This window comes from Zootoca vivipara, chromosome 3 (genome assembly GCF_963506605.1).
Source record: "Zootoca vivipara chromosome 3, rZooViv1.1, whole genome shotgun sequence".
Lineage (NCBI taxonomy): Eukaryota > Metazoa > Chordata > Lepidosauria > Squamata > Lacertidae > Zootoca > Zootoca vivipara.
In genome coordinates this window covers 29,282,619-29,297,864 of record NC_083278.1, presented here as the reverse complement: position 1 = coordinate 29,297,864, position 15,246 = coordinate 29,282,619, and the positions used below count along the sequence as shown (strand labels likewise).

Genomic DNA, 15,246 nt, shown 5'->3' with positions numbered 1-15,246 from the left:
CAGCCCTGCCCAGCTAGTTAGTCACAAAGCTACAGCAACCACTCCTTACACCAGTGAGCTTGGTGTGTCAAAATTCGCCAAAAAATCGAGCATAACCCGGGTGGTGTGTCACTTCGAGAAAAAACACCATAATTTTGCGATATTTATAGTTTAAATAACAAAAATGTATAATTGTAATATAAATCTGTATTTAATAAACCCAAAACTAATTATTTAACCAAAACAAACCAAAAACCCCTTATTTATCACAATGTGCCCAGAGTTGTTGAGCTTTTTGGGGGAAGCTGCTGACCAAAGTTCTGGAAGTTTTTTTGGGGGGGAAGTTGCTTTGCTTTGGGTGGGGTGCCCCAAAGCTGCTGTGCTTTTTGGGGGGAAGAGAACAGAAATAAATGATGAATAATACCTTCGCTGGAACTAACATGCAGCACCAACATAGTCTGCCCAAGCGCCAAAAAACCCCCAGCACAGAACGGGTTAAAAATGAACGCTGTTACACCCAATCATCCTCTGCCAAAGTGCCAGAAAAAACAGCACAGAAAGGGTTAAAAAACCGATCTCTGGCTACCAGCAACAACAGCAAAACGATCCGGGTTTTAACAGCGGAGACAATGGGTTTTAACAGCGGTGGTGTGAGGAGGAGTGGGAGAACAAATGATGGTGGGGAACAACAGCGTGAATGGGCCGAAGGGGCGCGTGCCAGCAGTGAGGGCTCTGCGTGTCACGTCTGACACACGTGTCATAGGTTGCCTGCTAGAGCAACATGCTTCTAAAAGCTGCCCCATCATTTTGCACCAGCTAAAGCTTCTGAGTGCTTTCCATGAGCAATCCCACATAGACCACATTGTAGAAATGGAATATGGATGTGGCCACCACGGCAGGTGTAACTGTGTCCAGATCTGCCTTATCCAGGTGTTTGAACCTTGGCTCTCCTAATTCACTGCAAGGAATGCCTTTCTGTATGCCCTCCCAGTGGCCTACACGTCCTTGGATGGGGCACTTGATAGCCAACAACGGCCACCTCAAACCTCTAAGTCTGCAGTCCTATACACACGCCTATGGAAATGTCCTACTGAGCTTGATGGGACTTACTTCTCACTGGGCATACATAAAATTGCACTGTAAGGGTTTTATAGATCAAAAACCGCTCTTCCGATTGTGCTCCCTCCCCACCCCCAAAGGGGAGCTTATCAAATTCACTTTAACCACTTCTTCCTTCCTTTTCCCCAGGCGGGAAAATGAGCAGCCTCATTTTAAACCAGCAGAAGATTTAGGGAAGACACGATTGCCAGTACAGCCAGATTGTGGTAGCCAAGCATGAACGATGGTCTTGGGTCTTTAGAATAACAACTTGTAGAGGCTTACAGCTGAAATGTGAGCCTCATCTTTTTGACTCCTGAACTTTGGCTTAGAGAAAAAATGCCAAATTGCTGCAGAATGTGTTAGCAAATCGCAAGAGTGGCAGCAGCGATTGTCACGGTGCGATTTCAGACAATTGCTGTCGGAAACTGGCTATCAGACAAACTTGAATAATTTTATTTTCAAAGAACTTCCTCCAGTAAAGCAGTATTTGCCTCAAATGTTATTGCATCCGAAACACTCCTAAGGATAGGGGTGTGTGAGAGAGATGTGAACTTTGTTTCTAACAGCACACAACATTTAAGATTTACAATGGTTTAGCTCAGGCATCCCCAGACTTCGGCCCTCCAGATGTTTTGGACTACAATTCCCATCTTCCCCAACCACTGGTCCTGTTAGCTAGGGATCATGGGAGTTGTAGGCCAAAACATCTGGAGGGCCGCAGTTTGGGGATGCCTGGCTTAGCTTAATTTAAAAGAAGCAGATTACTGCATTTTTTTCATGTATAAGACGACCCCTATTTTTTTTAACCCAAAAGTTAGAAAATGCACTATGCACTCTCCATGTATAAGACGACCCCTTATTTTAAACTTCAGAAAAGTAGGGAAAAATATAGTCTTATACATGGAAAAATATGGTAATTTAAAAATTCCCAAGAAATAGCCTGAAAAACTAAAGCTGATGCTGGAGGGTTTTCCCCCTCCTTTTTCATACCAATACAACTAGCACTGTTCTTCCTCTAATAATCTTATGCTGGATATAAAGCATCCATATTCAGCTTTCAAGAGTGCAACTCCCTAAATTGGTTAATAAACTCTTGCAGTGCATGGCCTCTAATGGAAACGCTGACAAAGCTTTTACTATATTATGTGAATGTTGCCTCCAATAAAACTTAATGGCACCTATAAACCATGACCATAAATTAAAATGTAAAAATCGAGATTACACTTATTTGTTCTTTATTATATGAGGGCGGAAGGTGCTGTTCCATATAACCTGTAGTGTTCTCTGCTATAAGAATAGCAAAAACGAGCTATTACTGCACGGTTTGGGCATACTTGAAACCAAGGTTTCCTGACCCTGCCTCATTTCTGGCATTTTGTGTGATTGTTGCTAGTAAGTTGGATGTTCAAGGAGTTGGGACTCTGCTTTGGGTTTTTTGAAGCAAACTCTGGTTAAAGTAAACCCAAGCTCCTGCAGCCAATCAGAAGTCGCGGAAGCTCCGCCGGACGTTTGGGTTCCAAAAAACGTTTGCGGAGTCCAGGAACCAAAACATCTGAGTCATAGCTGTCAAGTCCTCCCTTTTTTAAAGGGAAATTCCCTCATGCTGAATAGGCTTCCTCGTGAGAAAGGGGAAAACATGACAGCTATGATCTGAGTACGAAGGCGTTTGGGATCCAAGGTACGGCTGTACCTCTATAGGGCTTGCAACATCCTAAAAATATCACAAATAAAAGTAAAATGCAAAAAAAGAAGAAGCACAAAATACAGTCTTTAGAGTGGCACAGGTAACAGTTAGGCAATATACCCTCTGAAACATCTATAAAGGGAAACAACTAACATAAAGGGGCCGTGATAACTACTGGCAGATCCAGAGTACTGAAATTCAGCAGAGACAGCAAGTCCCACATACCATATAGACAAGTATGTGTTTATAGGTCTGCTATCTCACCTGTAAGACTGAACAGAGATGGGGAAGAATCCCACATTTGATAGATGGGGACAAGTTATCCCATGCAGCCCTCTCCAATTCCAAGCATCCAAACAGGGCATAATGTTAAGTGTGTCTCTTCACTTAACATTTATTATTATTATTATTATTATTATTATTATTATTATTATTAAAGAAGATAATTATTGGAATTTTAGAAATTGGGAGGGAAGGAGTTTCTTCTTCTGTAGTCCTGATGAAAATTGCTCCATTGGAAATCTGGCTGGGGCACTAAATCAGATGGCAGGATGACTTGACTTTCCCTACCCATCTGCCAAGGGTGCTTCCCAGCCCAAAGGAAAGCACACAGCAGAATTAACACTTTCATTGTCAAAGATAACACAGTTGCTTCTACAGCTCTGGAGACCTATGCACACCAATCTAGCATCTAGGCAGCTATTCCCAGGTCTGCCGTCTATAGAGCAGTTGCCGCAACTGAGGACCCCTACCCCTCCACCAGTTTATGTACCTTCTCCAAACAGGCTGTACTCACATAGCCGGAGACTATGCCGTCATGCAATCTGCTTCTGCTTTTCCCATTTCAGTTCTCTTCTGGTTCTGGGAGACAGTGTTTCATTTAGTGTGAAGAAGCACCCAGCCCATCACTTACCTGGCCTGCCTCTTCCTCCTCTTTCTCCATCTCTGAAGTTTCCCCTGCCCCTGATGTTTGCCTCCTGGTGGGTACAGGTCCCCACAGACCACTGCCCCCCCTCCCAGATCAGTCCCCCTTCCCCTAGTTCACACATACCAGTGTCCTGCCAGTCCCTTGCGCCATTGCTATCTCCCATAAGCAAAAGCTATCTCCCAAGCATAAACACCAGGAATCCTATTGATCTTCTGGCAAGAACCCCTTTAGCATTCCTTGCCCTCCAGGAATTTCAGACATCATATCTGACATCTTTGTGATTACTATCCCATCTCTGTCCGTCAACTGAGGCCTTCTAAAACCACCCCCAAGATCTTTTCTTGGAGCTGGTTGAGCAATATTGTTCATCATCTTTATTTTTGAGTATTGCAAAAGGCAGAAAGCTTCCATGCTGTTTTCGAACTACAGCTCCCACCATCCCTAGATAGCAGGACCAGTGGTCAGGGATTTGGGGAATTGGAATCCCAAAACAGCTGGAGAACCAAGTTTGGGAAACACTGGCTTAGATCTTTGTTAAAGGTTATCTGGTGAGAGCATCCCATAGGCAGAGTTTGGCTAAAGGCATTCCTGTGTCACAGAACAGGGGCAACATTTAGCACCAGTTTCTTTGCTCCTTGAAAATCTGTTCCACTGGTTTGGAGGACCCTCTGGAACAGCATGAGGAGCATGCAAAAGCCCCCCCCCCTGCCCATACCCCCCCTGCCCATACTCCAGGAATGAAAAGAGGCCTTCTGCTCCCGGGGCCTATATTTTCCTCAAACATCTACTTTTAACAGATAAATTCTGTAATATATATGCATTTGGAGGGCAATTTCAAAGGTGCAAGGAATCTAGGACCGCTTATCTTTTGACAAAGCAATCTTCAGCAGTGATTCTTAATTACTGTTTGTTTATTGCCTCATAACGTTAAAAAGACCTGGCACAAATGTTATTCAGGGCTGCCACGAAGCTGCAGGAATTGCTATTTGAGTCATTAATTTCAGAAATCTTTTCTAATTAATTTTTGCTTCAAAATGACAGTGACATTCATGGGAATGAAATTAGTTTAGCAAGCTAATGCCAGCTCTGGCACTGGTGATTAAAAGAGGTTTTGTGCCCCCGAATCTGAAGAGAAATGGTTACATTCTGAGCAATAAGTAAAGATGCAACCTTATTTGCCTGCAGATTTCTGTTCCCTCCAAAGTTTTTATAGATGATGACTGGTTTTGGGGTTTGGTACAAGGATGATACATCCAGGTTTCCCCCCCCCCCCCCGCCCCACTCTTCTGAGCACTTCTGTTGTGTGGAAAGTGATTTTTCTTGCAACAATTTCGGTGGTTACGGTAGTATGGGGGGTATGACTGCAGGAACCCCCCACTGTTCTCCAGTGGTTCTGGTTTTGGCAGCAGGTAGACTCATATTTTCAAAATCACCAAAGGCATCAGCTCTACATTCCTGCAATAAAATATTCTAGACAGGTCAATCTCGAATTCCTTTAGAATGGCCTAGCTCAGAGCGAGTGTTTCCAACCTTTCAGCAAGGTTGTTCCCACCGAGGGGCATTGCAGCCCATGCGTAATGCAGGGCAGCAAGCTTTTACTGCCTACAAGAGCTGTCCCTCAGCCGAGCAAATAAATCACGCTGCTACATAGAAATTTGTTTGGACCTCAGGCTTGCAGATTCGGCATTTGGTATATGAACTCTACAGGTGGTAGTAGCTTAGCAGAAATCCTGCCCTAGGGATGTTTTCCCCTCTTTCCCAGATATCATCAGTTAAGAATGTCCTTCACTAGAACCAGTGGGAAACAGGACTGTTATACATTTCCATTCTCAGCTGTTTGGGGGATGGGGTGGTCTATTCAGACAGTAATTGGGATTATATATTTCCACATGTGCAGGGTGTGGTGGAACGACCTTTTCTTATCATCCATGGTGCTAGTTGTTCTTTAACAGGTCACAGTTGTAATTTTACCAACTGGAGCCTCCTTTACTGAGCGGTATGGGCTTTTCTTTTTCTTTTCTTGTTTGCATTCATAGTTTATGGCTGTTCCAAGTTCTGGGCTCAGCATGAGATGAAGTCCTTCCTTTTGGTATGATCTGCAGTGTGACTTAGCCTCTCTTCTTGGTCAGCAAGCCATACATCCCATAACCACTCCAAGCAGACTGCAACATTTAATCAGTTAAATTGATTGATTAGCTGATTGTGTGTGTGTGTGTGTGTGTGTGTGTGTTTAAGGCAGTGAATTCACAGGGCATCCAATTTTCCAAGTGTATTTTTAAAAAATATAAAATTACATACTAAAAACCTGCAGATGGCAATTGCCATCTTAAGAAGCACCCCTCCTCTTTCACACACAAGGAGGAATGCATATTCTAAGATGATTTAGCTGATGCATTCTATAGCACATGGGCGCATCACGTAAATGACAAAGGAAATACTCACTGTTGTTTTACCCATGCAAATAACTAAAACCCACGTGGTTTGTTTGAAGGGATATGTACTTAATATTCGTTGGAAATACCAGATTTCCCTTCACTTTCGAATGTTGTTTTTGAGGGGAAACGATGCTTAAAATGTCTTACGGGATGCCCAGTGCATAGTCTTGCAGTGTTCAAGTTCTAGTAAAGACTGACAGGCCCAGGGGAGGGGAATGTGGCCTTCCAAACTTACCAATCCGGCCCTTGGAAGTGTCTGCAGCCACAGCTCTTCATCGACCATGCTGGCCCTGCCTCTTGCCATCCTTGAGTGTGTGTTTTTTTGCCTGGCTGTCATGTGTCCTCACACTCTGATAATGCCTCTTTCTTTCCTGGATGGAAGACACACACACACACACACACACACACACACACACACACACACACACAAAACTACCCTACTGTGAAAAGGTAAAATTTGCATGTATTTCTCCATCCACTTTCGCCCCACCTACCATTGAAATATGGTCCAGAGGGGAATTCTGCCCTTAGACTCCTGTTCCTGTTTTAGTGTTTTTCCTATGTTTGCATTTGAGAAACCAAATTTGTCCTTTGCAATTTATTTAAACTCTTACCGCAGGTGCATGCAGTCTTTTTCAGAACAGCAGACAGGACCACCTGCCCAGTTCTAGATGCTACATGTCTTAAGACATGGCACTTGATCAGTGTTTAAACAGCAAAGGTGATTCAGTAGGGAGAAGATTGTTAAGGCCTCATTGCGTCCTTTTAAAGTGGCAGTTTGACTTTTTAAAATTGTACCTGTCAGGCATTCAAGCATAAAACTGTCATTAGGAAACAATTTTGCTTTTATGGTCCTTAGCTATATGTACATATGCACACTTTTCCAATGCAGGATTCCATGAGGTTGTCAAAGGGCTGGTTTGATTGGAAGAATGAAAGGGAGATACTTGAAAAATCTTCATCAGGGTATGGCTTCAAGTGACGCCGTTGTGAAGCCTGCGGAAAAAGCTCATTAAATTTAATTAAACAATTCAAACTGCATGTTGCAGGACTCCAGTCATGATGCTTTTAGTATATCAGCAAGGAAACTGTCAGGGAAAAGGAGACTGTCGCAGGATAATTCCTGCATTTTTGATAACTCTTGTAAAAATATGTAGAGCAAGAAAGAGGCTACAGTTGTTGTTGCTGCTGTCTTATCTTTGGCAAAATGCTCAGCTCAATAAAGGAAAAGCAATTTCTCCCCCACATCTAAGTACATCCGCGTTCCTTTCAAACAGAAACAAATCATTCTTTATTTGTTCCCTTAGCGGATACCTGAGGAACAATTCAAGAAACTTACATTAAGCACTCACATTGGACTATGGCTCCTTCCATTCTCTCATGGCGGTTGAGAGACTCTTCTCCCAGTTGGGTTTTAAATCTATTAGGAAAAGTGCAGGACCCCAAGGAAGCCACATGCATTTCACCACAGCTGAATTGGTTTTAAAGGTCACGATTGCTAGATATTCCTAATAATGAAGTTATCCCTTATTTTAGAATGGGGAACCTGCGGTGCACCAGATGTTTTGGGCTGCATTCACGCCATACATTTAAAGCACACACCCCTACCCCAAAGAATCACAGGAGCTGTGATTTGTTCAGGATGCTGTGAATTGCAGCACCGTGAGGGGCAAACTACAGTTCCCGGGATTATTTGTAGGGTGAATGTGCTTTAAATGTCTAGTGTGTGTGCAGCCTAGGACTGCCAGCTCCAGCCAACACGGTCAATGGTCAGTGATGATAGCATTCAAGTCAACAACACATGGGAGGGCACAGGTTCCTCACCTGGAACTTGGGTCTCCAGCTGTTTGGGGACTACAGTTTCCATAATCCCTGACCACTGGCCCTGCTAGCTAGGGATGGTGGTCTTTGACCGCAATAAATTATTATTATTATAGCTAGGGATGATGGGAGTTGTAGTCCAAAAGCAGCTAGAGACCCACGTTTGGGAAACACTGCTCTAGAATGTACTATACTTGTACAGTCATACAAGTTTGCGAGCGCAATCCGTTCCGCGGAGCCGGTTGCTCCCTGATGCATGCGAAGCGCGCATGCGAAGCGCCGATAGAGCACTTCTGCGCATGCACGTGATGCGCAGATCGCTACTGCGCAGATCGCTTCTGCGCATCTGAGCACCGCGGAACCCAGATGTAAACACTTCCGGGTCCGCGGTGGTCGGAAACCGAAGCGGTCGCAAATGGAGGCAGTCGCAAACCGAGGTTTGACTGTATATAACAGTCTTGGAGTGTGGCCTAAGGCTCACATCTACCTCTTTGGTTTTGTGAAGACACAATAGTGGGGGATTCCGGGTCTGAATAGGCTCTGGTTTGGAGCTTTAAGATAAACTATTTTGGTCAATTTGCTTTGTGGCACCTCTTCCTCTTCCTGCTATCGCCATCCTTTGCATTGTGTTCACACATAATTGTGTGGGCCGCCCATCGCGTTCTTTGTTACTTATTTATTATTACGAATCTGATGTTGATTTTCTAATCGTTTAACAATAATTATTCTTCTAACTTTTGTAGGTGATGACCAGATGGAGAGAAAAGGACAAGTTTTGATTCTGTTAGTTGAACAAGCTCTTCAATTTCAGGATTACAAAGCAGCAAATATGCATTGCCAGGAGCTTATGGCTTCAGGTGGGAATGAATTTCCTCTTCTCCGCCCCCGCCCCCCCCCAAAAAAAAATCTTGTGGGTTTTCTGACATTGTATAAAATGGCAAATATTTTGAGAGGAGCCTGATGAAGTCATTATCAGAGTAGAACCACTGAATCCAAGGGACTTGAGAAACAATTAATTTAAACAATCTATTTCAACGCATTTACTCTAGAATATAAATTGGATGAATAAAACTCTATCCTTATGCAAGCTGGCAAATTGCTGTTTGTTTTTTTTAATGCATCTGCCTCAAAGTTGGATACACGAAGTCCCTCTTTTTGTTTTGTTTTTTGAAGCATTTCACGGTGATGTCTACTGTAGGGTGGTGGAAGTTGTGTAGCAATGAAATGTAGCTGGGTTCTTTACAGGAAGAATAAATTGAAGGCAGGATGGTGCCTCTGATAGCTAATGTACAGACATGATCATGTTTCTGAGCTCTTAAAATTTATATGCAGGGTGCAGAATCAGTGTATCTGATAGGGAATGAGGTCAGGCTTTCATAACCATTCCATTTGAAACTGAATTGTGGTACTCTTCAAATTTGAAATGCTGGTGTAATTGCAATTTTTAATTTTTAATTTTTGTAATCTCAGTCCTTAATTTGAGTTTTCTCAATCTTTGATCTTAATCTCAGTTTTGTAATTGTTTTGTTTTCTTTCATCCGTATCAGGGTACTCTAACAGCTGGGAGGTTTGCAGCCAGTTAGGACAAGCTGAAGGCTACCAAGACATGGCCATCCGACAGGAGCTCATAGCCTATGCTTTGACACATTGTCCCCCAAGTGCCATTGAACCGCTCCTGGCAGCGAGCAGTGCTCTGCAAACTGAGGTCTGTCTAGATTCTCTGAAAGCCTTATTTAAAATGCAAACAAAACAAAAATAAGTCTGTTCTGAAGTCATATCTCCTACTCTTTGTTGCTACTGGAGTGAAATGCTGCTTTTAACAAATACCTGGGGTGAAAGCTTGTTCTTTATATATACTGTATTTATCTGTGTGTTTTTCCCTAGGTTCCCCCCCCCCTTAAAAATAGTGTCAAAATTTGGGGGCGTCTTATACACAGATTCACCTCTCCCCCCATTTTCTTAAATCAGAGTCTTATAGACTGAAATATACAGTATATGGTTTTGTTTTTGTATGAAGTTCCATTTTCAACACATGGCTTCCACAGTTCTTTCTCAAAATGCGTGTTAGTTCTAGAGTCCCAAGCCCTCGAGTTACAACGTTGGTCAGAGTGAGCCTGCACCATTGAAAAATGTAAAACAGGAGTTTCGAGCTCATTTTAATTTATACTGTAGCTGTTATTAAACAAGCCTTGTAACTAGGTTCTCTGTGTGTCAGGTGTCAGTGAAAGGTATGCCCTCACAGGCATTTCTTTCTCTCTGGGACAGCAGGATTTGTTCCAAGAAATCTCCCAAAGGGTTAGTGTCATGGGAACAGCTTAAGTACAGTGGTACCTCGGTTTATGAACACAATTGGTTCCGGAAGTCTGTTCATAAACTGAAGCGTTCATAAACTGAAGCGAACTTTCCCATTGAAAGTAATGGAAAGTGAATTAATCCATTCCAGACGGTCCGCGGAGTAAGCGTTCATAAACTGAAGCAAACTTTCCCATTGAAAGTAATGGAAAGTGGATTAATCCGTTCCAGACGGGTCCGCGGCGTTCATAAACCGAAAATTCATAAACCGAGGTGTTCATAAACCGAGGTTCCACTGTATCATTAGACCCTTGGAGACATCCTGGCAGGGTCAGACAATTCCGAGAGTGGTTTAACAGTCCATCGCTCTTCTCCCAGAGGATTGGGAACTGCCATTCTGTGAGGGGAATAGGGGCCTGCTAACAACTCCTTGATGGCAGAAAGTGAGGAGGAATTAAAGAACCTTTGAATGAGGGTGAAAGAGGAGAGCGCAAAATATGGTCTGAAGCTCAACATAAAAAAATACTAAGATCATGGCCACTGGTCCCATCACCTCCTGGCAAATAGAAGGGGAAGAAATGGAGGCAGTGAGAGATTTTACTTTCTTGGGTTCCATGATCACTGCAGATGGTGACAGCAGTCACGAAATTAAAAGACGCCTGTTTCTTGGGAGAAAAGCAATGACAAACCTAGACAGCATCTTAAAAAGCAGAGACATCACCTTGCCGACAAAGGTTCGTATAGTTAAAGCTATGGTTTTCCCAGTAGTGATGTATGGAAGTGAGAGCTGGACCATAAAGAAGGCTGATCGCTGAAGGATTGATGCTTTTGAATTATGGTGCTGGAGGAGACTCTTGAGAGTCCCATGGACTGCAAGTAGAACAAACCTATCCATTGTGAAGGAGATCAGCCCTGAGTGCTCACTGGAAGGACAGATCCTGAAGCTGAGGCTCCAATACTTTGGCCACCTCATGAGAAGAGAAGACTCCCTGGAAAAGACCCTGATGTTGGGAAAGATGGAGGGCACAAGGAGAAGGGGACGACAGAGGATGAGATGGTTGGACAGTGTTCTCGAAGACACCAATGTGAGTCTGACCAAAGTGCGGGAGGCAGTGGAAGACAGGAGTGCCTGGCGTGCTCTGGTCCATGGGGTCACGAAGAGTCGGACACGACTAAATGACTAAACAACAACAACTCCCACCACGGTTCACAAACTACAGTTCCTAGGAACCTTTGTGAGAAGCCAAGACTGCATAAAGTGGTTATGATACCGATTTAAATGTTTCCTCCAGGTGGGGCCCCCAGTTTCTTGCTATCAAGAATCACATCCATCACAATCCTTCATGGTATATTATTACTAGTTTGATTACAATCTTCTGTGAAGATGTCCTCATGAAATACGTAAAATGCCTTTAACAGTGTACCTTCACCCATCCCAGCCAGGTTCTTTCATTTATTTATTCATCATTGTAAGCTCTGTTTGATATCTGACTTGTCATCTATTTAGGGACAGCTATATCTTTCTTTAGATTTAGATGAACAGGTAGATGAGGTTTGTGGTTCCTTCGGGATCAGAAATCTGGCTCTTTTTAAATTTTTGTTTGGAACTTGATATTGTGTTTGTGTATGATCTCTCTTACACACACACACACACACACACACACACACACACACACACACACACAAATAAACCCTGGGTAAGCCACCCTCTGCACATAAGACAGAGCTGGATTTAAATAAGCAATCTTCAGAAGGGATGTGCCTCACCACATTTTATAACTTATAAATTATAATAAGCAATATAACGGATATGTTATTCGTTTTGCCTTAGATTCTTTATCACACAGTCAACTACCAGATCCGGCCTTCAGAAAAATGGGAAAACATAAATACCTCCAGACCTTCAAGTGGAATGAAAACAGAGTCTTCTGTAGAGGTAAATTGTATGTGTGCTTGTTTGTTTTTTTAAAGCACTGAGGATTTTTAAAATTCATTTGGATCTTTTAGTCTGATCACTGGTCTAGCAATGGAAACAAGGCGAGCTTAGAAGCTCCTGGTTTCTTTCCTCTGCTCCCCTTTCATCAGGCCTTTGCCTCTTTCCCTTGTATTTCGGGTTGTTGTTTTTTTGTTTGTTTCTCAGCACATTACCAGCTTTATATCTGCATTTAATTGACCTTCTGCAGTCCCTGTCCCTTTAGCTTTTCCGTCTTCAAAGCCCTTTTATGCAGAGTCAATCAGTCAATAAATTTTATTGTTTATAGCCAATGGGCATCACAATTATCTAGAGTCTCCCCACCTTGGCTCACAACCTATGTTGTCCTCAGCACTGCTTGGGTCTTTGGGATCACACAGCTGCAATTGGGTTGGATAATAATAATAATAATAATAATAATAATAATAATAATAATAATAATAAATTTATTGCTTATAGCTCGCCCATCTGCCTGGGTTTCCCCAGCCACTCCGGGTGGCTCCCAACAGATGAAAAACATAAGAAAACATCAGACATTAAAAACTTCCCTAAACAGGGTTGCCTTCAGGCAGAATTTCGATCCAAACTGACAATAAAATAAAATGCCAGTTTGCCACTCTCAGCGGTTAGCGTGTTTATGCATGTGGGTGGGGGACACACAACTAAACTTTTGGGGCAGACAAGAGCCAAAGAGCTTGCTCTTAAATGCATTCAGTGCTAAATTGGAATGCATTCTAAATGTACTAAATGCATTCCAGTACTCAATTGAGAGCGCTAGCATGGTGTAGTGCTTAGAATTCTGGACTATGACCTGGGAGACCAGGGTTTGAATCCCCACTCAGCCATGAATCTCACCGGGTAACCTTGGGCCAAGTTGCTGTGTCCCAGTGTAAGCTATCTCACAGGGTTATTGTAAGGATAAAATGGGGTGGGAGAAAAGGTGGGGTATAAATATAATAAATAAACAAAAAAAAATCACATTTTCTTCTGTTTAGACCTCACAGTAACTATAATCAAAGTCATATTTATGGGAGGACAAATGGGGCAGTTGGCCAGGGTGGCAAATTTGAGGAGGGGGCTTTGTGTTGTCAATCTTAATTGTGGCTCTTTCTCAACTGTTGTCCCGGAAGAGAGATAAAAGAGAAGCTGGCAGATGTTTGTGTGCACAAAACTTGTATACAAGCTCCATGTTGGTTTCATAATGGTAGCTAAGTCCTGTGCAGTGACACTATTTTTTAAGGAAAAAAATAGTCCTGTGCCAACTTGAAATCCTTATATATGCCTCTGTATTTTATTTCTATTTTCTAAATGGCTCTATTTTGAACAGAGGAGCTGCATCATGAGGATCTATGTCACCTAGCCTGATTTATTATTGTTTGGATGGGATTTTACCTAAATATTTGCTGAAGTTAGACTGAGATGGCTAAATCACCCATTTCATTACACTCGGGTTACAAAATTAAGAGAGATGAGCCTTCTGTGTGACCATGCACAACTAGCAAAATGGGAAAACGGGTATGCTGTCTTTGCTGTGTGGTTTGTCATGTATTTAAGACTTCTTTTTGAAGAGATCTTTCAACGAGATACAGAGAACGCCTCTGTAATTGCCTCTTTTCTTCCTTTTACCTTCAGCTGCAGTTACACATTGAAATAATTTCTCCATCTACTTTAGAACTACTCAGACAAAACCAAAAATAACCCTCATTATAAGCAGTTAAGGCCTTGATTAGTCAAAAGTATTTTAGAATATTATAGCCACCATTATAGGATTATTTAAAATATGGTGTTTAGCCGTAAAATGGTGTGTGTTAGTCATTAATGGTTAAAGTAACAATTACAGTAAATCACGACAAGTAAATGGGGGGCAACTTTACGCTTAATCCGTTTAATACTAACGTATCTTTTTGTAGAGACAAGTGTTTTATTCATATGCCATGGTAATATGAAAGTATAATTACTGAGCACAGTCTCATCAACACGGGAAGGTGCTTACAAGTGGCCGTGTATTGCTCTAGCCCTTAAATGCCGTTTTATTTGCTTTTTGTAATTGCTTCACTGTGAATACTTGTAAAAATTGCAACTTGCTTTCTTTAGGAATTCATCTGTAATGATAGAGCTACAGATGGGATTATTCACATATGTGGATAAATAATTGGGTGGGCTTGGTGATGGAGAAGGAGTATGCATGGGATTTTTTATTGTTTTGGTCCATAGTTTCGTGGGTTTATTGCGCCTCATGTGCATCTTTATAGACACAGGTGTTACTTGATCTTAAAACAAGGCACCACTGAGGATGCAAAATACTGTTTTGTTAATAAATGGCACTGTTACCTGGCATTGGATTAATATGGGTTGACCCTGACAATTGCCGGGAAGATCGGAATCCCCTTTGTATGCAAACACCAAAATTTGCCATTTTCATTTGAGGGAGGTTAGGGCAAAGGAAAAGAAAGAAGCTATGGTGGTGATGGGTGCTGTGGAGGAGAGAAAGACGAGAAGTTGGAGGTGGGTAGAGAGAGAGATTTTCTGGTGATCTTGCCCAGCTGCACTGCATTACATGAACTGCATTGCATGGCAGTGATCACTGGGTAAGAGTCTACTACTTGTGTTAGCTAGAACTCTTTGAGCTAAGCTTGGTCTTTAAAGGGGTGGTCTCTTCCATCTCCTACATAGAAGTAACATGTAGACGGTTTGTGCACCACTCTCCCACTCTCTTGCATGGTCTTCCCATCTTATCTTTTTTGAACTTGGATAATATGAGCCCAGCTTGCTGCTGCTTTAGCCTAGCCAATGCTTTGGCAGTGCCAAATTAAATTTCATGATATAAGTGTCACATACCTAAATTGACACTGGACATGGTCTCCAAGCAATGACTGTGTGCAGTTTGCAGACTCACTGCAGCTTTATGAGTTGTGTGGTCCAAAAGTCACTTCCGCCGTAGGAGGAGGTGAGGTTGTGGGCAGCAACGAGCCCGAACACATGCTGGGAGAATGGCTGCCATTCTCTCAGCCCATTGGCTGGCTCCCGGACGCAA

The 15,246-nt window shown here is 42.6% G+C and overlaps 1 protein-coding gene across 2 annotated transcripts in view; it reads left to right on the top strand.

The window, feature by feature from the left end:
- The window catches only part of NBAS (NBAS subunit of NRZ tethering complex), a 175,649-nt gene that overhangs the window by 94,743 nt on the left and 65,660 nt on the right, over positions 1–15,246 (top strand). For both annotated transcript variants that reach the window (XM_035109824.2, XM_035109823.2), the window contains exons 33-35: positions 8,692–8,805; positions 9,496–9,653; positions 12,072–12,176. In XM_035109824.2, coding sequence (XP_034965715.2) covers positions 8,692–8,805; positions 9,496–9,653; positions 12,072–12,176 — 377 coding nt within the window. The remainder of the gene's footprint in view (positions 1–8,691; positions 8,806–9,495; positions 9,654–12,071; positions 12,177–15,246) is intronic.